Here is a 23,253-nt window from a genome sequence, read left to right on the forward strand (position 1 = left end):
CACTAAAGATAATATAGCCATGACGAATGCAAAGTTACTCCTAAAGGAGTTCTTTTCTCATTTCAGCTTGCCCAGAGTGATCTGGAGTGACAATGGAAGTCATTTTATTGCAAAAGTGATTCAATTAATGTGTGAGGGTCTCCATGTTAGGCAAAAGTTCCATGCTGTTAATCATCCACATTCAGCGGGTTTGGTTGAAAAGTACAACGGCACTCTCAAACTGAAATTGCAAAAATTCAGGAGACAATAGAATTACAGTGGCCAGATGCTTTGCCATTAGCACTTTTGTCAAGTAGAATGACAGCTCATTCTAGGACAGGATTGTCACCGTATGAGGTCTGTGGGAGGGCAGGTCGGATATACAGACGCGGAGGCTGAATATATTGTCGAACAGGGGCTTCTTTATTGTCAGAGGGCACAGACATTGGTTTGACTACATGCTCTAGAGTTCCTTCCCCTGCAGGGGTCTTCTCATTTCTTAAAGTACTGGTTGATGTGCTCAGCGTTGCTCTTCCCTCTACAGATGGAAGATGAAGATCTTGGGGCGATGTGGACTCCGTGGCGTTGGTTTCACCCGGAGGTCACCGAGAGGAAAGAAAAGGGAGCCCGTCAGTGTTTCTGCCCTGAAAATATTGCACCTTTACCTACACCCGGTAGTGCGTAGTAGTATGAAAAGGATGGTGAGGGGATTTTAGAAAATGGAGGGAAAAAGGGGTTTGTAGTCTCAGAAAGGACTCAGGGAATGGAGCGAGGTTTAGGTAGGGAAAGAAAGACGTGGCTACAGAAAGAGCGGGATATCGGTGCTCCAGAAACAAGCGTGTATCACTTAGAGCCAAAAATCACCCTTCACACGTGCTGTGTATAGCTCTCCAGTGTCACCCCTCCCCACCTCACATTACACTAGTCCTCCCCCCTCCTGCAATATCACACTATTCCACCCACCTCCCACAACAGCAAACAATGGAAAACAGGTACAGTCTCACTCACCGACCCCAACTAATCATTTGCCATTTCCGAGCAAAAGCTTCTGATGAGTTGCCTTTCTCCAAGGCTGAGTCTTGCTACACTAATGAATACACTGTTGTTATTAGCTTATACCTTTTCCTTTAGCTAGAGGCCTTCTCCCACTTGTCTACTGGCAGAGACGGGCAAAACCGCCTTGAATATCAGATAACGTGTGCCATGCCTCAGAATCGAAACATATTCCTTTATTCTTTACTGTCAGCTCCATCTGCTTAGAACATTCCATGATGGGCGTGTGTTAGAAAATGAGTCAGTATCTGTGAGGGCTGCATGAATACCATGTCACATTTGTCCTCCAAGGGGAACACCCTAGTGTCGCGCCTGACTCTCAGAGGGTAGCGTTGCAGAGCAGTCTAAGGCTTACGAAAGGGAGGTGGTGTGGGCTAGTGATCGCCATTACAGGTGCGCAGAAATAATACTCGATAATTGATTGTCCAGTCTGTACTTTGCTTTATAAAAGTAAGAGGACATTTATTAGACACACACATTACCCAATACTAAGCACCAATTTACAAATATACATAAGCTGTTGGAATTACTTTGTGGCATTGCATAACACTCCCATGTATACATATCATCTTACCCCCAATGCAGTTAGTTGAACATAACCTAGAGCAAGGGCCCTGCACACTGGCACCATCCCAGTGGCGACCCACCTCATTATCTCAACAACCCTTTAAAATGGGTACCCCTGCCTTGGTGAAACATAACCCTGACTAAACATGTCATACTGACCATACCGTATACACCTCTACACCTTTAGTGGCTAACAGTCTGGGTTGTCCTTCACCTAAGCGCAGCAGCAAGAATACATGTTTAAGCATCACTTAAAATGACAGTACTCATCACAGTTATTGATCATTATAATGCATTGCAATTACAGCCCCTAAAGGCCTCACAGATGAAATCACAGGATTATGCATATACAGCCAGGCACCCCAGCATGAATGTCCAGCAACATAACCCCACTTTGCCTATGATCTCACATTACACATGTGACTTACAGTCCCTCAATAGAAATACCATTAGTCAATGCACCTCATTGAAATAACATTAGTAATGCACTTCTCATGCAATTGCACCTCTTTGCCTCCAGGGGATGCCTTTCTCTAGACACCCTCAACTCAGCCCTTCATACCTTGGTGCACTTCTCAATGCACCCCCAGCTGTAGAACAACTATTCCAGCCCAGGAGGTGATTAAAAGCTGGCTGAGCCCTTGAGGGGTTAATTCTTCAGAGTCCCCAGAGACTTAGGGAGGAACTTTTTTTCTTCGTGCTGGGGAGGCTGCTTTTCTCCTGCAGCTTCACTGCACCCCTGCCCTCACTTGGTGGTGACCCCGTCCTCCTGGTGCCACCTCAGACTTAGAAAAAGCTGTTTGCCCTTGCTGGCCGGTCCGGGCTTGCAAGGCATTATGGGGAGCTTCCTTGTCCTCAGTGAATATTATAGTAGCGCCTCCCCCGCTGCTTTGGAGAGAGCTGCAATCACACTGCTGGCGGCTTAGCCGCATCCAGCTCATCGTTACGGGTCCCGATCCCACCCGGACCCCAGGGGATGTATCGCAGCTTGGGGAGCCCATCACCAGCTCCTCCTGCCATGGTGAGTGTTTCCTGTGGCTTGGGGAGCCCACCCCCAGCTACTCTTCTTCTCACGGTGGCCCGGTCCAACCCAGGCCCCCGCATTGCCAATTTAATGGAGGGCAGCCCGGGTAGCCCACTCCCTGCTGCCCTCGCTGGCTCCCCACCTTGCCAGCACCCTTGTGTGCTGCAGCTTGAGGCAGGTCTGCCCGCTCCTATGGGCACACGTGAGGTAGTCTCCACAGCAGCGTATCTTCGGGGAAGTGCGACTGCACTCCCCCGACCTACCCTCTACTGCGGGGGGAGTGCGGTGGTACTCTCCCTCCTCCTGCACTCTTCGGGCCCGGGGATGGGGTCCCGGACCCCTGGGCCATCTTCACGGGGAGCGCAATGGCACTCCCCAGCTTAGCTTCTCCTCCGAAGCCAGGGTGGGCTCCTGGCCCCCCTCGCTTGGGCAATCTTCACGGGGAGCGGTTCAGCACTCCCCAGACTCACTTTTCGGTGGGGCCAGAGTTGGGGCCTGGGCCCCAAGTCTGCTTCAGGGGGGCGCAATGGTGCTCCCTGCCTCCTCTTCACCACACGGGGGCCCAGAGATGGGTATCAGGCCCCCCCTGAGAACCTCTTCACAGTCACGCTCGCCGGCTTCCGCTTTCACCGGGGGCCAGAATGGGGACACTTAATGGGGAGCACTACGGCGCTCCCTGACTTTGCTTCGAGTAGGGCAGCCCCCTGACCCACCCTGGGGAATCTTGGAGACCGGCAGTGGAGCCCCACGCACTTCATCATCTTTCCAGCCAGAGGTCAAAGGTTGCCTACCTTCTGAAGGGCATATCTCAGCCCCCCCCAGGGGTCTGATCTGCACCATTCTGGCCTCCTCTTGATCCTGATGGCCAGCTCAGGCCCTCCTCGCCTCCAAGAGGGTGAACTTTAGCAGGAGCTGTTTTAACTAGCTCACTACACTAGCCTTTCACCTTGCTCTTGTCAAGGGCCTCTCTTCTCCTTGCACAGAGGCCCCAGCTCCTGCTCACTGGTCCTGGACTCATCGCATGGTGCTATTCAGGATCCTGGGACAGTCAGGGGATTCCTCCTTCCAACTGCCCATGGCACCAGGCTCCAGCACCCTCTGCCCCAGCAGACCACACCCCAGAGAGAGCTCCTCTTCCTGTGCAAACTATTTTAAAGAAATGGGGAGGACGCTGGCAGGAAGTATCTATTTGCTCTATCACACAGTGACACATCACTTCTCTGCCCCTGCTCCCTACTTTCTGCACAGGTCTCATGCCACATAGTATCTGAAAACCCCTTCCTCCCTTGCTGCCTTCCCTTCAGAGCAGCTTGGTGCCTGGCACCAGGTGACAGCTGCTGATGGATGAACCTGTAGCTCCACCCATCTTCTCTTCTTGGGGTGGAGGCCTTCGCCCTTGGAATGCTTGTTGTGCAGGGCTGGGCCTTTAAGGCTACAGCTTGGGGAGGAAGGTCATTAATTCAGCCTGGCATGATCAGCCACAGCCAGGCCCTGGTTATGAGCTGACTCAGAGAAATATGACATTTTTTGGATGACCCAAAAGCAGTACAAATATGACTTTGGACTCTGCAGAATATTTCTTCTCACATAAGTTACAGTGGACTTTGGTGCGTGTCTGGAATTTGCAGGCCCTAGGAAAGTAAAACTAGCCCATGTGCTCTCCATCCTCATAGGAGAATAATGGAATAAACAGTAGAGCACACTGACTTTCCCTCCAATGTTTCTTACCATTGTAGAAAGCCTATTCCATGTCACCACCCAGTTCGGCATAAGTCCTGCCACACCATTCACGTTGTAGCTGCTCCTGGGCTGCGCACGGCAGGAATCTCCCCTGCACAGCCCTTACACTTGTGCACACATTGGCATGTAACCAGCCCAATGCCCCTTACTCTGGCTGCAGCGCAACTGCCCACTCGCGCCACGGGGACACCGGTAAAATACACATGCGGTCCCTTTCAACATGAGTTCACTGTGGCTGAGTCCCAACTTATGAGGCTCTCCCATAGTAAAAGCTCAACAAATAGTTGTTCTAAAAAGTGACCAGGCAGCTCAGATGGTCAGAACCACCTTCTAACAGCGTGCCTTTCTTGGTTCTGAAATATATTCAATGTCAGTCCCTCTGCAGCACTCCTAGCAACTGGGCAGTCCAGGCTCCGCTCTGACTGTACTCAGAATAAACAGTTATTGGTTTGTATTCCCTTCTGTTTGACCGACTCTTCATTTGGTATGGAAGGCTGAGAGGTGTCCATATTGACCCAGGTGACCCTAAACAGATAACTTCCTTCAAAGCGCCACTGGAAACTCCATCCCCGGGGAAAGGAGCTATGTGTCCGCGACTTCCCCAAAGTCAATGACTGTAGAGTGTGATAATGGTGTCTGTGTCTGGAAGGGGATGCGCCTAGTGGTCATGGACACCCCAGGTGATCTTGAACAGAAAAAGACAAATGAAGGAGCCTGTGAAGCTCTGCTTCCCTGGGTTACAAGCTATAGTCCTGGTGCTCCAGACTGGGCACTTCAACCAGGAAGAGCGGGAGTGCGTAGACACCATCCAGGGGGCACTTGGGAGGGGGGCACTGAAGCACATGGTCGTCGTGTTCACCTGGGAGGATGACTTGAGACAGATGGTGATAGGAAAATTTATTTCAGAATATGAGCCAAAACTTAGGGAGTTAATTGCTAAATGCAGCAGTTGTGACTTTGTCTTCAACAACAAGGCGACTGAAGACGAGAACACCTCGCAGGGGAAGGAGATGATTCACATGGTAAAAGCTGTGGCAGCTGGTAACATTGGAAAGTGGTGAGACCTAAAAATTGGGGATGAGTGGAAGCCACGTAGCTAGGGGGGGGGCGAGGGGGGCGGACCGCCCCAGGCGGCACCATTTTGGGGGCGGCGGCGGCGGCCGCGAGGCACCGGCGGCCCGTTGTGGTGGCCTTTATAATTTATTTGTGGACACAACTACTTTACAGTAGTGTCTCCAAATAAATTATAAAGGCCACCGAATCGGGCCGCCAGAGCTGCGCGCGCGGGCCGTTTAAAGTGCAAACTGCTTCCTGCCGTGTGCGTGCAGCGCACGTAAGCACGCACGCCACGCCATGCCACCACCTAGAATAGGCCCCTCGCACGCAGAATTAACTTCTGCAAGGTTGATTGCGACGGGCGAGGCGGGTGCATGTACTGTGCTTGACTGGCATGATGGGTGCGGGGACTTCTACCCGCAGTGATGCGGACCTCTGGTAATTGAATTTAAAAAAAAAAAAACGAAGTAAGTAAAACAAAGATTATCGATGATGATTTTAATACTTATTGCTGACGATTGTCAATTAATGATTCATAGCTGCCATGGTTTCAAATTTGCAGTACAGACTGTCATCACGGAGAGTCTGCTGCCTGGCTCACTGAAGAATTAATCGTTTTGAATTTAACAGCCTGACAAACACCGGCCCTCTAGCTATGCTCACAGCTTTCATGGTCCGGGTGGTGCCGCCCAGGGTAGGCTCAATTCAGGTGTCTCTGAATTGATTTATAACACTGAATAGATTTTGAACATCATTTCGGGTCCTAACTGAGGGCCTCCAGTCCATCCATGTCCACGACTTGTCAGAGTTGTTCTGCTGCAAAGGAGGTTGCGCTCACACGGGCAAAGGCAGGAGTGTTTTTAAGTCCTCCTGTGCCCCCCTGCTGTCTCACCAGCCCCGGCCCCAGGGGAGAGATTCCGTCTGGGCGGGCTTTTGCTGTAAATCATTCTTCCTCTGCCCTTGCACCATATGTGGGGCACTTGTGTCTGGCCAGACAAGCTCTGTGCTGCACTAGCTTTAAAAGGCACAGGCCAAAGCATGTACCTTGTCGATTACCTGAACTGGCAGCTGGGCTGAGAGTATTCTGCAAACTGTCAACTCTTTAATGCAGCACTTAATTCAGAGAGGCCCTGCGCCTGCTGCTATCGGCGCAACACCAGGGATTGCCAACTAAACAACTTTGTAGTCCAGATAGTTGGTAAGTGGCCTGTCCAGAAGGGCAAGCAATGAGTGCTGATAGAGTGATGTATGCGGTTGGAGGGGTGAAATGTTATAGGCAGCACTTTAAATGGAAACAGAGAAGTGCTACTGTTCTCCCATTAAATGTATTACTGCATTGCTGAGACGTTCAGATACTCTACATTCTAAATTAACGTAGTGCAGGTACTCCGTACTGGACATTATCTGCCTGGTTAAAGCAATAGTTTACAGAAAGAAGTTTGGATTTAAAGATCACTCTGGTAAGGTTTTGTAGCATGCAATTTCTATTTTACACTGCAGAGAAGCGGTGCAAGCAGGTGTAAGGTGAGAAGAGATTATGCAAGTGTATGAGACCGTTTTTGAAGAAGAGAGTTTGTGTTTTTAAGCAGTATGTGTATGGGAGAAAGCAGAAGAAGGATGTGGTATTGCTTTTGGCATCTGTTGAGGAACACTGCCCTTCAATTTCTGGTACTTTGCAGCTGTGTTAAGGTAATCTTAAAGTTTGTCATTGCTCAAATGGGTGTAATTTCTGATATAAATGTGTTTCACTCGTCTCTGTTGCTTGATTTTGCTAATAAGAAATTGTCACTCGTAGTCGTTAAATGTCACTCATAACTACATTGAAATTCTGAAAATGTCACACATACGTAATTTGAAACCTTGGCAGCTATGAGTCCGATCGCAGAGCAGTGGCATGATGAGGCACAGGGACCAATTGGACACAGACAGCGTTGCGAGCAGTGGCAGCAGCTCAAACTAAAGAAATAATTCATAACTGCCGGCTCCTCGCACCGCAGCTCCGCCCCCTCAGGAGTAACTTAACTTCCTGTCCCCGCGCTGTTAGCAGGACGTGACTTCACGTCACCCTGTGGCGCTACGGGCCGTTTGAGACTGTCCTACTCAGCCCTGCGGTGCCGCGGAAATCACACTTTGGACACATTGTAGCAGCACTGGCTGGTTACCACTGTGAGGCTGAGTGAGCTTGCTCGGCTGCTAAAAGTGACCCAAGCCTACGGAAGCAGCCTGTGCAGGCACTGTAGCGCGCTGCCACACGCTGTTGTTTGCAGCATGCTTTCTGTGACAGCTGAGACTACTGCATCATGCGTGACAATGCATTTCAGTGCGGTGATGCGGACCACCACACTGAAATGCGGTAGTGTCACGCCTGATGTGTGATACTTGGTAGGACTGATGATTGGGATCTCATAGAATACATGAGTAGGGACAGTTGACGTTTATGATCAGGTAAATTCTCAGGCGTTTGGAGACTGGTTTTTGAATAGGTCTTACATTTGAATTGGCTAAAACCTGTATATGTAATGGAAGCTATTTACTTTTTACCATTTAGCATTACTATGACTGTTTTAGAAAAGTAATTATTTTGTAATACTCTGGCCAACATTAGTTTCTGGTTCTTATTTTTTGATTCAATGTTTTTCATATCTGCAAAGGAAACCGATGTGTGGATGTGATTTACATTACAACCCCATATTCTTGGTTCTGGACTATCGTATTCAGATTCTTTTGTGCTTTGATTAATCTATTTTGGATGCAATATTTGATCCTTCTTTGCTTTTTCTAGAAGGTATTTATATATTTTTGTTTCTAATATTGCTCACTGGATTCATTGACTTGGGTGTTCTTAAGGGCACTCTCACCGTATTCTTTCTCTCTCCACTCTTTTTACTTTATAATTTTTTTTCACTTTCTTTTTTTACCAATTTTTCATTTGACACACTGTCCTTGAATATTTCACTTCTTCGACTGAGTGGAGTCACAAACTTATTTGTAAAAGATTTCTCGTCTTGATTACTTCTTTTGCATGAACACTCTAACACGAGGGAGAAGAACTTTTTGATTAAGCACATTAGGGGTACTCTAAATTTAAAATTTTTAAATTGAATTGTGTAATACAAATTCAGCATTCTCTCCATCTAACCTGCTAAATTAAAACAAATTAATATTCTATATGATCTTGTTAACAGCCTTGAAAAATTCGCGAATGGCGACAAAACATGTGTCGGCTGTAGCAGAATTAATGTTGTAACCACAGGACAACTATCATGAAGATTGTTTGCTGAACAGAATTTACTCCATGAATTTTGTATTAAAATAATTTCGCTGGTTGGGATCAATCAGCTGTTTACTTAATTTTGTGTTGTGCTCTGTCTATGTTTCTAAGTTGATTAATATATACGGCGATCTCCGCTATGTATTAGGAGACTACTGTGGTTCATGGTCTCTGCTTTTAATATAAAAATAAAATCTGCTCTTAAGGTCCTCGTCAGCAGTTTTTGGTTTTGCTGCAAGATTGGGAAACAAAATGGTCCAAGCAGTGACAAAGATAATGCCTGGCCAATTGTGCCGCTCTACATTAATATAACACTGGTGTCAAACAAATTGAGTAGAGGACATTTATTTTAATCATCACGCTACTACACTGGAAGCTAATTCATACTGTAGCCTTTATATAGTGTATTCAACTGTGTAGCCTTGGACCGTGTCATGTATGTGCATGTAACTTGCATGATCGAGGTAACTATCAGCAGCGATACTACGTGTCTCTCTGACCTGTTTCAAGTGCTCGCCGTCCTTTTTTCCCAGCAACCCCCCACCCACCCCGGGGGTGGCAATTTGACGGATAGCCCCGGGCGCCACAAGCTCTAGCTACGCCCCTGATGAGTGGCCTGTGGAGTGTGAGCGGAGTGAGCGAGTCCTACTGGCATAAGGGGGTTCCCCATTATGATTTTTGTTTAAATGGTTGGAAAATGGTGCATTTTCAAGCATATTTGGCAAGGCAGGAAGGTTATGTCAGGAACCATGCACTCTTACCTGTAGATGTGCACTGGTGAATTCTGCAGAGACGTAATAAACCAAACTTCCAGCACCCTACCTGAAAAACCTGAGCTTCTTAAATTTCTAAGGCTACATGAAAGGGTCAGGGAGGAGGGCTCGATTCCTGGACGCTTTGTAGATGAGTGTTGTTGTCGACCTGCGAGGCAACAAGACTAATTAACTTTTTAGATGTCTCTAATTCTAGTACACATTCGTATTCTATACACATTACATTTGGTCTTTTTCTCAAGAGGAATTAAAAATATTCCCTACCTGCCACTTCTATATGTTAAGCTAAGCCTCCTGGTGATGTTGTAATTAAATGGGATGTATTTAAGTGGTAGGTTGAGATGAGATTTAGAAGAGAGGATTTTCTATCTTCTTGTGCTCAATAAAATAATGACAAGGTTATTAATATATTTCCTATGTTTTGTTTATCCGGCCTTAAGAGTGTTTGAATTTAGACTCTTACTTGCAACCAAGTCCCCAAAAATGGTCCATCACGCGAGGGATTTAAACATAAGAAAACATATTCTGCCTTTTTACAAACAATGATATATCAACTTAAACTTCAGTCTTTAGATGCAGAAACGCATTTGCCAAGTTCCTTTTTCTATTCTTAATTCAAGTTCCTCCTTGCTTTTTATCAAGCATATAGTTCCAAACATTGTTTCTTGTTTATGCTTTATCACATAGGAAGATTGTTCTGTCTTGCGATGGGCACCAGAATAAACAACACTTAGTACTTGGCTTTCTCCTTTTCTCTTTCCAGGTTCAAGCAAGATGATGACCTTGTTCCAGTTCAAGATCGAGGAGAAGAGAACATCTGAGCTGGAATCGCGTCAGGCTGAACTCCAGAGAGGCGTCCTTGGAAATGGTGAGTGATTGTGACTTCAGCTGAAGGCTAAGCAGCTTCCAGAAGTTCGGTGTAGCATTAACCCCTTCACTGCAGCGGCAATTCCACTGCAGTGCTAGGGAGGAGGGGGGCCGCGCAGCGCTCCCATGCTCGTGACGGAACCGCTCCGTCACAAGCCTCGGGCGCGCTGTGCTTGTGAGGAGCTGTTCCGTTATGGCCCCGCCTGCTTAATAGAACGCGCCACGCAGGCGTGAAATCAGCGCCGCGCCGTGACCACCAGCACAGCGCGACCGAGGCTGGTGACGGAGCGGTTCCGTCACCAGCATGGGAAGGGTTAAATAGTGATGCAACACCCAAGATGGCAGCGACGCCGCCGTACTCGTTGCGTAATGCGATGTGCAGCGAATTTCTATTACCTTGTGTGCCAGGAATTGCAAATGCGGCACAAACCTGCTGTCAGTCCTGTGCTGATCACCTGCACTGATCCTTCCTTCCTTCCTTTGCTGTATTATCAAGCACTGTCAAACAAGTCTTTTTTCAATGAAAGCGCATCCGGTACCAAATTTGTTGCTACATTTCAACAGCGCAATACAGAAGAATAAATCAAGCGCATTCTGTACATGAACACTAACGCAGCATTTCAATAAAGCATTATTATTACAACCTGACAGTTTAACATAATCACGATAAATATTGAGTAAGCAGGAGGCTAGAAATATAAAACCCACCCTTGTCTACTGTCCTACATACAAGGCACGATAATGCATACTGTAGTGGACACAAGCCCTTTGCACAAACAAGCATATCCCCATCTGCTACTTTAAGGCTGCTTGCTCTCCTCTCTCGCTGCAGGTACAAAATACATCCCCAAGCCGCCCATACTCTCTGTTGGCCTCCTTCCCCTTAGCCCTTCATAAGAACGTAAGACCTGAAATCCTCCGAGGCCCTACACTTAGAAGAAACTATATATCGTTTTTAGGTCAAGCCTAGCTGCAGAACGTATGCTCTGCTCGCTCTGCCAGAATGCTGGAGTATGAGAGAGAAGCCTCGCCCACTATCCTCCCATATTTTTCATTAGCTTTCATTGGCTTGTGTCATTGTCTTTTGTAAATGCTGCCTTCGGATTTGTTAATAGGCTTGTTAGTCCCTTCTTAGTACGGCGTTGTCTTCATTTGTATCCTCCCATGGCAACTGACCCTTTTACTTCAGTTGTTACACAGGACCTGTTATTTAGTCCATAAGTACTATTTACTTTCTTGAGTTTCTCTTACTGCCGGCTGGAAATGAGTTGCTTCAGCTGAAACCGCTTGTATTTTTTTAAGCGGCACAGCGCCTGCTTTCAATCCCTTCAACCCAGCATTATCTTGTGTCTGTTTAAACCCTCCAAGTGAAATAGATTTAGAAATGATCAGCGAATTAAGTCATGTGAATTCAAGGTAGCACATAATCCTTCGCTAATGGGCTGAAGCTGTAAACAGCACATCTATGTTACATGTCATCTTTCAAAAGCCTGTTTTATTAACAACAACACCACCACCAATACCACCTCCACCAATACCACCACCACCAATACCACCACCAATACTACCTCCAACAATACCACCCCCACCAATACCACCTCCACCAATACCACCACCTCCACCAATACCACCTCCACCAATACCACCACCTCCACCAATACCACCACCACCAATACCACCACCAATACTACCTCCAACAATACCACCGCCACCAATACCACCTCCACCAATACCACCACCTCCACCAATATCACCTCCACCAATACCACCACCTCCACCAATACCACCACCACCAATACCACCACCAATACTACCTCCAACAATACCACCGCCACCAATACCACCATCAATACCAATACCAAAATACCACCAATACCACCATCACCAATACCACCACCAATACCAACACCAAAATACCACCAATACCACCATCACCAATACCACCACCACCAGTACCACCACCACTAATACCAAAGCCACCACTAATACCAAAGCCACCACCTCAGCGCCTCTCGCTCACTAGTAATATCAGGGGCACTGCACGAGGCTGGAGCTGCAGCTGAGACCATACCTCCCTCAATGCCTGCCGTAAAGCACAGCCCGCCCTGCACCAGGAGGTGAAGCCAGGGCCCTACTACAGCTGGAGTGTTTCTTATTAGGCCAAAGATAGCAAAGGCATTACACAATGCCACACTGCACACTCAAATCACGGAGAGGGATCTTCCTGAGCGCGACAGTGTAATCACAGTGCGAAAGGTGTTGAAGCACTTTGTTAGTGTTTATAGCTCGGATCATATGTAACTCTCACTTCACACTTAGTGTCTGTGTAATTTACAACACTTACACATCTTCACTGCACTATATATTCCTACTTTGAAGACATTGTATTCGGGTCTCTTCCTCTGATATTTACAATCTAAGAAGATTTCGAGAAGGCCCTTTACTGCAATGCAATAAGTCTCACATTTGCAAGAGTTTAAGCTATTACTATTGTAAATGACAATGCCTTTTATTTATGTTTTAAAACCCAAAACATAAATAAAATGCATCGTCATTTACAATGCCAATAGCTAAAACTCGAGTGAATGCGAGACCTGGGATGCACCTGTGTGCCTCTGGAGAGGTACTGTGACCTGTGAAGACTTGGGCACCATTTCGGCAAACACTGATGACTTTTTTTTTGCTCCTTACTACTTTTTGCTCTCTACTGATGATGGGCTAAATCCAGAAGCATGTTTCTAGAGATAATAGCACTACCTGAACCAACTTTGGTGAAAGACTACTGCAACTTCGAAAGTAAGCGTACTGCATTTACCGGGATGCAATGGGGTCAACTGTGCTGTGATGAGAGCAGTGTGCTCTCTCCCCCCCTGTGAATGCGAGACCTCTTGCATTGCAAGTGCTTCAATGGCCTTCCACTTAACTGGGGATGAAGATTATTTCTGATTCAAAACGCAGCGCAAGAATGCCACAAACAGGTTCCAGCATACAGCTCACCAGCCACCAACAGATTGAAGGTCTTTTCAGGGCTCAGAAATTGTTTATTTTTGCAAAAAAAGTTAACAAAAATGGAACCTTGTGCTATACGAATATATTGTATGTAATGCTTGCCCCAGTTGTCTGCATAACTTGATCTTACATAGCACAAGTTAAGCGAAGGTAGCAAACTTGAAACAGGATATTAAGCAAGCATCACCTCAGAAAGACAAATTGAAAATCGTCGCATGGCAAGGAACCACTCCCTGCCAAGTTACTAGCCAAACAGTGCTCTGTGAATCCAATTAAAATGATACACTTGCTGCATATTGAGTAGGGTATTTTTGATTCCTCAAGCCCTCTTCCCTGACAAAATCAAAACCAATAAAAGAGGGAAAATCCTGCTGGAAGAATTGTTTCTTACGGAGGGTCTAATAGTGAATGGTAGGCTCCCCTCTGATGTTCCAGCAAATTATACCCACAAATCCAGCACAAGTGAGTCCATTTTGGATTATGTAATTATAGACCATTGCTCCTTCTCTTTATTGAGAGATATGGTAGTCTCAGAGAACATATTTAGTGATCATATGTTGATAACTTTAACCCTTTCAATACACTCTCCGAAATCTGACCCTTGGTCACTTAATGGTGATGCGGTCAATTTTCATAAGAAGTCTGGTAGATGTTTCTGTGACTTTAAAGCCATAAAGGGCCTGGGCCGTATCTTGAATAAAACAATATTAGAGTTAAACAATTGGAAAGGGTTTGAATTAATCCATTTTGAGGTTCTTATGGAGAAGATCATTCTGAATGTTAAAAAATCAAATTTGGCACCAAAAAAGATCCTTCTCCCAAGATCGATTATTCTCCTCAATAAGGAAATAAATAAGCTAGTGCTGGAGCAATTGAAAGACTCCACAAAATTGATCGCTTAAAAAGAAGGAGAAGTAGGATTAAGAAAAAGATAAAAAAAGAAAAAGAAGATTCCCTATGGATAAGACTGCGGGAGGTAGTGGTTCATGGCAAAGTTAGACAGTTTTGGTCTCTTATTGGGGAGGGTTGCAGTGCAAGAGTTGGTCCCCTCCCAATTCCCATCCCTGAATCGTCATGGGTCAATTATATCTCCACCTTATACGCTTTGAATGGGCAGTCGGTTGAGCTTAGGGGCCTTAGTATTGAGCTTGATTCCGTAATAGAGCCCCCTTCAGAAAAAACTATTGAACAGGCGATTAAGGACATGCGTACTTCAGGAGCCATGTGACCTGATGAACTCCCGATATCTGTCTTGAAATAGGAGCCAGTTTTATGGAGCAAAATACTGTTTCCTGTTTTCAGTTTTTGCTTCATGAAGAAAATTGTCCCTTACTCTTGAAAAGGGAGCCTTTGTGCCACTATTTAAGAAGGGCGATAGAGATATACTGAAGAACTATCGTCAAATAGCCCTCCTTGACGCAATTGGAAAAGTTTTTACTAAATGTTTGCTATCCTTCATTAATGATTGGGTTGATGCAAACCACATTTTACCCCTAGAACAGACTGGCTTCCGCAAAGGGCACGGCACCTTAGATAATCTTACCGCACTACAGATCATTTCTGATAAATATGTAAAGGTCCGTGGGGGTTATGTGTATGCGGCATTTATAGACTTCTCCACAGCATTCGATAAGGTGGATCGCCCTCTGCTGTGGAGAAAGCTATCCGCAATGGGCATGCCTCCTCATTTGCTAGATCTGGTGCAGGTTTTATATACCGATACATGGTGTCGTGTCCTGTAAGGCGGAGTAAGGGGGTTATCATGGGCCATTCCATCAACTAATGGATTAAAACAGGGTTGTCTCCTTGCTCCACTGCTCTTTTCCCTCTATATTGCGGATCTCCCTGCATCTCTCTCCTCAAGTGATGCTATAGCCCCGGTTGTAGGGGGAAACCCTATTTCCTGCTTGTTATATGCAGATGACATTATAATATTAGATTTAACACCTAAAGGGTTGGCCAATCGTCTTCGTGCATTACATCTTTTTTCCGAAGCCCACTTCTTGAGGATAAATGCAACAAAAAGCAAAATTATGTGTATTGCAGGGAGAAAAAAGTTAAAGTATAAGAACTTTGTCTGGTCAGTTGGTGGCCACAAATTGGAGGTGGTAAAGACAAATGTCTTTCTAGGAATAATCATTTCCAATAACTTGAGTGACAAACCCCACACCGATAACAACTCCCGCAAAGCTTTGTCTCAGGGAAAAGGCTTGACTGCTTTATATTCAGCCACGGGGAGAAGACATTTCGATTGCCTACTGGAAGTCTTTAGGGCAAAAATTCCATCTTCCCTTTTGTACAGAATGGAACTGGTTGATTTAAGGCAATGGAATTTCTTACATTCTATGGAAGGGAAGTTGCTAAGATCTATATCTTCTCTCAACACTGCTTGCTCAGCGGCTGCCTGCAGACTTGAATATGGCCTTCGAAGTAGCTGGGTGCAGGGCCTAGCAGCGGTAGTACGATGGGTGGCTAGTTTGGCTCGAGGAGAAAAGGGTTCATTAAGAAATCTTATGAAGATTGAACTGTTAGGCAGCTTAAAGGAGTACTCGCAAATTGTTAAGAATTTCAGAAAGGCTGTGGCCCTTCTTCAATTGGAAGAGAGCACTCTTTTTATTATTTCTGCTGCACAATTAAAGTCACTTCTGAAAGAGGCATCCTGGGATCTTAGCTTTAAAATGGACAAGGAGGCTATTTACTCTAAGAAGGGAGCTAACCACCTTACAGACTCGTATATGAGGAAAGCTATCCAACCCTACATCGCCTGGAATTTACCACATGGCATTCAGCGATTTTGGTTTCTCCTAAGACAGGATTTGTTACCATTAAACAATTTATTGGCAAAATGGTAAGGGACTCCTGCAATTTGTAATTTTTGCAACTTGTCCACCCAGGTTTGCTTGCACGTTCTCTTCATATGCCCGATACTGCGCCCATTTCGGCGTAAATGATTAAGATATACATGTCTGCAATTGGGTATTTTAAATGCTAACTCCTTCTTACTTGCACTGTATAATCCCCCAAATGAAATCTTCTGTTTTAACATTTTTAACTTTTTTAAATGCTTTTTAGCTATTTATTGATGACTTTTGTAGTATGTGATATTTGATTACTCTGTATTTTTGTAAACATTGTAGATGTTTATTTTGCATTGAATGGGTTTTGTATTGTGTATGGTTCTTATGTGGATCTCCTCGGAGTTCCAAAACATAATAAAGGAATTGAATCTTTAATTGAGTAGGGTATTGCATTGTCTGATATTTCAGATGTGACCTCGAGCTCTTCTACACTTGGCAACAAAATAAATTACAAACACCTCTCTCGAGCTGCGGCGACCTTTCACCTGGTAAGCAAATAACATGCAGGAAGGTTCAAGAATAGACAATGACAGCTTTTATAAACGAGAAACACAGTCAGCTTCCAATGTCTTTCCTCTTGCCTTCAGCTGCTGTTCTCTTCCTCGACTTCAGGCCAGGAAAGTAGTCCCTTTGCCCTAAGTACCTTGGTTTGGGGTGTGGGTGCACACTAGTATTTTATTTATCTCAGGCGAAGCAAACCAACTTCACTCCACAAGCAAGGACTCCCGCCTGGCCACATCACGAGGTCACGCCGAGAGGGGGAGACAATTGTCTAGGCGCTGCCCTCTTGCTGTTACACAGTATGAGAGCAGCGTCAGGATTGCCCTGAGTAGGCCCAATCACCGCTCATTTGGAGACCTGGGAATGTGGCTTTCTTCAACCCCTTGTTACTAATGTCGAGCTGGCTGGAGAAAGGCAGCTGTCCAACCTGACGTGTGCACTTTGTGGGCCTAGGTGGCACCATGCACTCTTCACTGCCTATCATACTGAAGCCCCATCCCCATCAAAGCCGCCAACAACCACCAGTGGCTGAAGGCTGACTGCCGTGGGCACAGGTATAATAAAATAAAACTTTTCCCTAAATTTTCAATTACGTATTTATTTTTATATTTTGTACATGTTATGGGCGGTACAATATAACTGGGGCAATGTCCCAACACCCCAGTAGAGGCACCACCCCTGGATAGAAGATATACTGAAGGAGGTGGTCTTCTACAATTGTAGAGTGCACCTTCACAAGCCTCACGTGTAGGTGCAGTTTTGAAACCTCTCTGTAACCGGAGCTTGGTGATAGGATCTGGGCTGGGGATGGCAGTTCGGTAGTAGTGGCTGTAGGTGCAAGAACACCCTTTGCATTCATGGTGACCCTTTTGCCTGTAGAGGTGGCGGTTGTAGGGGGGTTGTGTATGACTTGCTGTACAGAAACCAAGAATTTCTGGATCACGGTAACACATCCGAGGGAATCAAGACCCATAGGGACTACATGCCCTCACAGGAGGGTCACCAGTGATCACGTGGCAAAGTCTAGTTTACCTTTTAACATGAAAAGGCCACTATCACACACCATTGTCTCAATTCCCATATATGCTATAGGTGTACTGGTGCCACCTACTCCTTCCCATGTCCTCAGTGACTCATTTTACAAATAAGCACTCAAGTGCAATGTACAGTTCCAAGGTTAGAAGCAACTAAGGGGCATATGTAGAAAGAAGTGGTGGAGTGAGGCGTTAGCCGTCATGGCTAACACCTCACTCCACCACTTCAGAAACGCAAGGCTGCACCATATTTAAATTTTTCTCATTATAACCAAAATACCTCACTTCACTTCATCTCTACTGTCTTCTCATGACCTTGCTCCTCTATCACTCTCTGAGTCTATATATTTCATCTTGATCCACTCTCTCTACCTCATCTCTTTCTACCTCATTCCTTTCTCTCTACCTCACTGCGCTCTTCCATCTGACCTTCCTGTATCTCTACTCTATCTACTTAATTTCTCACACAGTGCTGGAATCAACAATCAACAAGCTCCAGACCGTCCAGAACACCTCAGACAAATTAGTCCTAGTCATACCCCGCCACCACCACATCACCCAACACCTCAGCAATCTCCACTGGCTCCCCATCAAACAAAGAATAACCTTCAAGCTCCTTTCCCATGCCTACAAGACCCTCCACAGCATGACCACCTTTGCTTCCACGCACCCAAGAGACACCTACGATCAGCTGACCTCTCTCTAGCCACCGTCCCAAGACTGGAAGCGGAGGGAGGTCCTTCTCCTACCTCTCAGCCAAGACCTGGAAAGATCTTCCCTCCACCTCTGGCAAATCCCCACACTGCCCCAGTTCAGGAAAGACCTCAAGACCTGGCTTTTCGGATGACCGCAGCACACTACGGAGTTGCCCCCTCCTCTTAGCACCTTGAGACACTCACAGATGAGTAGCTGCGCTTTATAAACCCTGTTTGATTGATGAACACAACCTCATTTCTATCTTTACCTCACCTTTCTCTCTCGTCATGTCTCTGCTACCTTACCTCTCTCTACCTCCCTCTTAGCCCTTTCTCTATCACGTTTCTCTCTCCACCTCATATCTCCCTCACTACCTCATCCCCTTGTAGACCTTAACACTATCTCTCTCATTTCCTAACCCCTCAATTTACACCACTATTTTTTCACTACCTCACCGCTCCACCTCCTCTTTCTCTCATTCTAGCTCTGTTCCCTTTTCTTCAGCTCTCTAAATATCATACTCCTTTCTGCCTAGCTCTATTTCTGTACCACGTTTTCTCTATTGTCAGCTCCTTTGCCTTTTTCTCTGTTTCTCAGTGATCCACAAATACATTTCTCAATCTAGACCTCCTTCTTAATTTTCCTACAACCTCCACCATAAGTATTGCTCTCCATCTCTTTCATTATACAGCTCTCTCCCTCATCATAACTTCCTCTTTTCATATCTCATAACTTTCTACCTATTTAAAAGCCTGTTAGAAATAGGTTTTCTGGTTGGTTAGAGTATGTACCAAAGCCAGTCAGAATCCACCACTCAAGTCAGGACCACCCCCTTGGTAGCTTGACGAGCTGTCAGGCTTATCCAATATTTATCTGTGTTAAACAAGACCAAAACAGTATAAATCCAACATTCAGTTATAAAAATAAAATATGGCAAAAATGGGCTTTATATGCAGTTCCTTGAAGTCAATAGCTCCGTTCGGGGCTTCACGGCTTCATGAACAAACAAATCCAACAGTTCCGGATGGTTGCGGCATCACCGGCTAAATACGGTGTCAGGGAGACCCATAAAACAGTACCCTTGGAGATGCAGGGAGTCGTACCTTGCTGTTAGCTCCTTAGGAGTGGCATCGTCAGACGTCGGTTCTTGAAGTAGGTGCAGGACTCGTCGGGCCCTTGTCACAGTGCAGACCGTGGTGTAGGTTGACAAAATGGAGTTGATGGCACTGCCGTCAATGGGCCAAGGCTGCGGTGTAGGTTGGGGTGGTGTGTCCTGTATCTTGTACCATAGTTTGTACACTGTTCCCGGTACCTTTAATTACATTTTTTTAAAGTACTGGGGTGGCCACACTTATAGACACAATGGTCATGATCAGTTACTGCTTTCCAATAGGCAAAGTAAAGTTCATATGGTCGAAAAAGATTCCTAATATTCTTAAAGTGAAAGGCTCTATAGTACATCATAAGGTCTGGACCGGCATACTCCCTCGATTTTTCATTTGGCAAAGGTTTTTCCAGGCTATCCTTACTCCTCTAGAGGTCCAGAGGTCATGTATTTCATTCTGAATCTTTTTTACCCAGTGTGATTTTAACTCCACAAAGGAATAGTGTTAAATAGAAAAGTAAACTTTGGCAGAATAGCCATTTTGATAACTTTGCCTCTCCCCATAAAAGTAAGGGATACACAGCTCCAAGATTTTAATAACTTCCTCATCTCTTTAACTTTTAAGTCCAAATGTACTTGGTCAATTTCATCAATATTTTTGGGAACTTTTATCCCCAAGTATTTGATTTTGTTTTTAGATTCTATCACCGGCCTGATTGTGTTCCAATGCATGACCTCACTCTTCTGATGGTTAATTTGGTAACCAGAGATACTCCCAAAGTCTGTTAATAGCCTTGTTATACTGTTGAGGGATTTATTCAGGTTGCTTGTGTAAATCATTGGGTCATCGTCATATAATGTCACTTTCAAATTCCATCCATTGAATTTTAAAGGAGTGATTTCATGAGACCTCTTTATCATGTTAGCTTGAGGTTCTACATAGAGGTTAAAAAGTTGGGGGAGAGCGGGCATCCCTGGCTAGTACCCCTTTTGATCTGAAAACCTTTTGATAAGCTACCATTAATAAGTATTTTTGCCACAGGCGCTATATTCGCTATTGCTCTTGGGAAATTTTCCCCTAAACCGTAGTGAAGGATAACTTCCTGCAGAAATGACCAATTTGTGTGGTCAAATGCTTTATCAGCATTAAAAGTAAGAACTGCAAGAGGGGACTTTTCCTGAACTGCAATATCGATTGTCGTTGTTTAGAAGCGATATGGGCCTATGCGACTCTCATTTAAGGGTATCTTTGCCAGGTTTTTAAATTAGAAGTACAAAAAGCTTGCCCCCTCTCTCAATGAATTTATACTCGGGGTCCAAATAAACAATTTCTTTAAATCTAGTCCGGTATGTTTATTTATACCTTTTTTTTTCAAAACAATTATTCAAAAGTTTTTGAATGGCAGAAAGAGAGTACACAGTGCAATACATTTTTAACAATCTTACTCAATCCACAATTAAAAACAAAAACACTTCCAAATTAGACAAAAGGAAAACATCAAGTGTTACATCCAACAAACAATACACATTGCAGTGCCACAGTTTAACAATATACATTAAACCATTTCATAATCCAAAAAAAACAATTTTTATGTAAGAAGAGCCAGTTCAATTCAAGAGCAAGAAAGCATGAGGCAATTTTGTTTTGAAATACACTAAATGTTGTAATTAGCTCTTGCTGGATTTACCGACGCGTTTCAAGTTTGGGCCAAAAGTGTCCAAATTATCATCAGGGCTCTTGTTATTATTCTGTTGGGATGTAGAAAAACAACATTTTAATACAACCAAATGGCCCCTTCTTCAAAGATAGCACCGTTTGGATGAAATTAAAAGTACCTGGAAGTTCCTATAAGGTTGGCCTGTAGTTGTTTCTATTGATGGACACAATCCTTATTTCAGGTCGCAACCGGGGACACTTCAACACAGAAAACAATCTGGGGAATGAACAAAAGAGTTGTCCACATTTACAATGCGTTATCATAGGGCATTGCAAACAACCTATTGTTAAAAATTAAGGAATTCATACCTTAATCTGAACGATCTTGCAACGTAAGGAGGGGCAGAGGGATATCTTTTCTTTAAATCCTGTGTAGACAACAGATAACCTGCTTGTCACAGATGGAAATGCTTAGATAAACAATTGGATGCTTATATGTATAACGCACTTATCATACCTGTCTCGTGCCCCACTGTGGGGATACTTTGTCTGTCCGTCAATCAGTCTCACATGTACCTGTATGGGCAATACACTCGTGAGTGTATAGTTGTTTACAAAATTGCTGCACTGTCGTACATCTAATCCTACAAATAGAATGCGGTGGATCTCGTACCTGTATACTTGCTGAGCAAGGCACCACCTCTCGCCCCCAGTCTAAGGCCCCAGCCGGGGCTGTAGGGTGTCGGAATTGCTTTCTCTTTGTTATTGGTGTCTTCCGATCACGAATCCGTCGTTTTCTAAAAAGACGCATTCAGGGTCACTACGCGGTTGACGGGATTGATGTTGCAAACAAAAGTAACTGACGCGGCCGCTTATGTTGCTTACCTTTGTCAGCGTTCTAATTCTGCTGCATTAGTACGATGCTCCTCAATCGCTAGCTGTTCGTTTGTGACAGCGGTGGTCATTTTTGATAAAGTTAAAGGGAGACCGCTTTGAGAAGGGTGCATTCTGGGATTTTGAGTATGTTAAGTACAAAATAGAGTATTTCGCAGGCTTTACAGCGTTGATCTATCAGTGCCCACAATGGAAAATTTACGAGATGCAGGCATGTTCCCTCACAGACACGCATCAATGCGATTACATCGCACTATCTTGAATCAGAACAATAGTATTACATCCTTACTGGCGACAAAAAGTCGTCTTAACAGTGACAACCCGGCAGTGTGGCGCAAAGTCTCAGATTCTTGACAATTCTGACATGTTATTCAAGCCAGTCATTGTACAGTTGAATTTCAAAATGAGGTATGCTTCTTTTTCGAGTAGCATTTTGTCAATGTCAGCGGGGCGCTGTACGTGACTCATTGTGTGTAAAACAGTCCACTTAAAGTCATTCTCATTGTGGGACATCTCAATGAAATGTTCGACCACCGGGGCTGTAAGTATTTTCTTTTTAATCCTTGACCTATGCTGTCCTATTCGGAGATTGACCTGCTGGTTTGTTTTACCTATGTAAATCCTGGAACATGGGCAGATGAGAGCATACATCATGTGAAATTCGATGATTTTTTAATGATAATTGATATTCCCTTGATACTACAACATTGTTTTGTACAAACAATGTTCCCAACCTATTTTTCACGTTTTATGATTTCAAACCACTCTTCATTAAGAAGGTGGGTTTCTTGCAATATAATAATATCGATCTTTATTATTTTAAGATATTCAAAGATTTTTTCTCGCCTTCTCTTTGTTCTTAGCCCGTTCACATTCCAAGTCAAGATTATTAACTCGCCTGTCTTAATACAAGTTTGTTATTCTGCCATGACTGTGTTTGCCATAAATCTTGCATATCAGACAATATTTTTTTGTCTTTTTCCCCAGTGCTCCCCACCCAAAAGAAATGTAGTTAAATTGTGCTCAAAGATAATGAACAAGCCCTTTACTATAACCTCACCCCGGAGAACCCTCCCTACAGTCATTCGATTATGTTTGTGTCAAAGGATCCTTCTTTTGGCCAGGGAAATGCATGTGCCTTGGTGTGTGCATGCCATTCATGGCGATAC

The 23,253-nt window shown here is 44.8% G+C and overlaps 1 protein-coding gene across 1 annotated transcript in view; it reads left to right on the forward strand.

Annotated features, from left to right (window-relative positions):
- Positions 1-23,253, forward strand: part of LOC147718090 (E3 ubiquitin-protein ligase TRIM39-like) — a 148,900-nt gene that overhangs the window by 120,335 nt on the left and 5,312 nt on the right. Inside the window, exon 7 of the mRNA XM_086919241.1 lies at positions 10,227-10,331. Coding sequence (XP_086775367.1) covers positions 10,227-10,331 — 105 coding nt within the window. The remainder of the gene's footprint in view (positions 1-10,226; positions 10,332-23,253) is intronic.

The sequence above is a fragment of the Lissotriton vulgaris genome, chromosome 4_2 (genome assembly GCF_964263255.1).
Source record: "Lissotriton vulgaris chromosome 4_2, aLisVul1.2, whole genome shotgun sequence".
NCBI lineage: Eukaryota > Metazoa > Chordata > Amphibia > Caudata > Salamandridae > Lissotriton > Lissotriton vulgaris.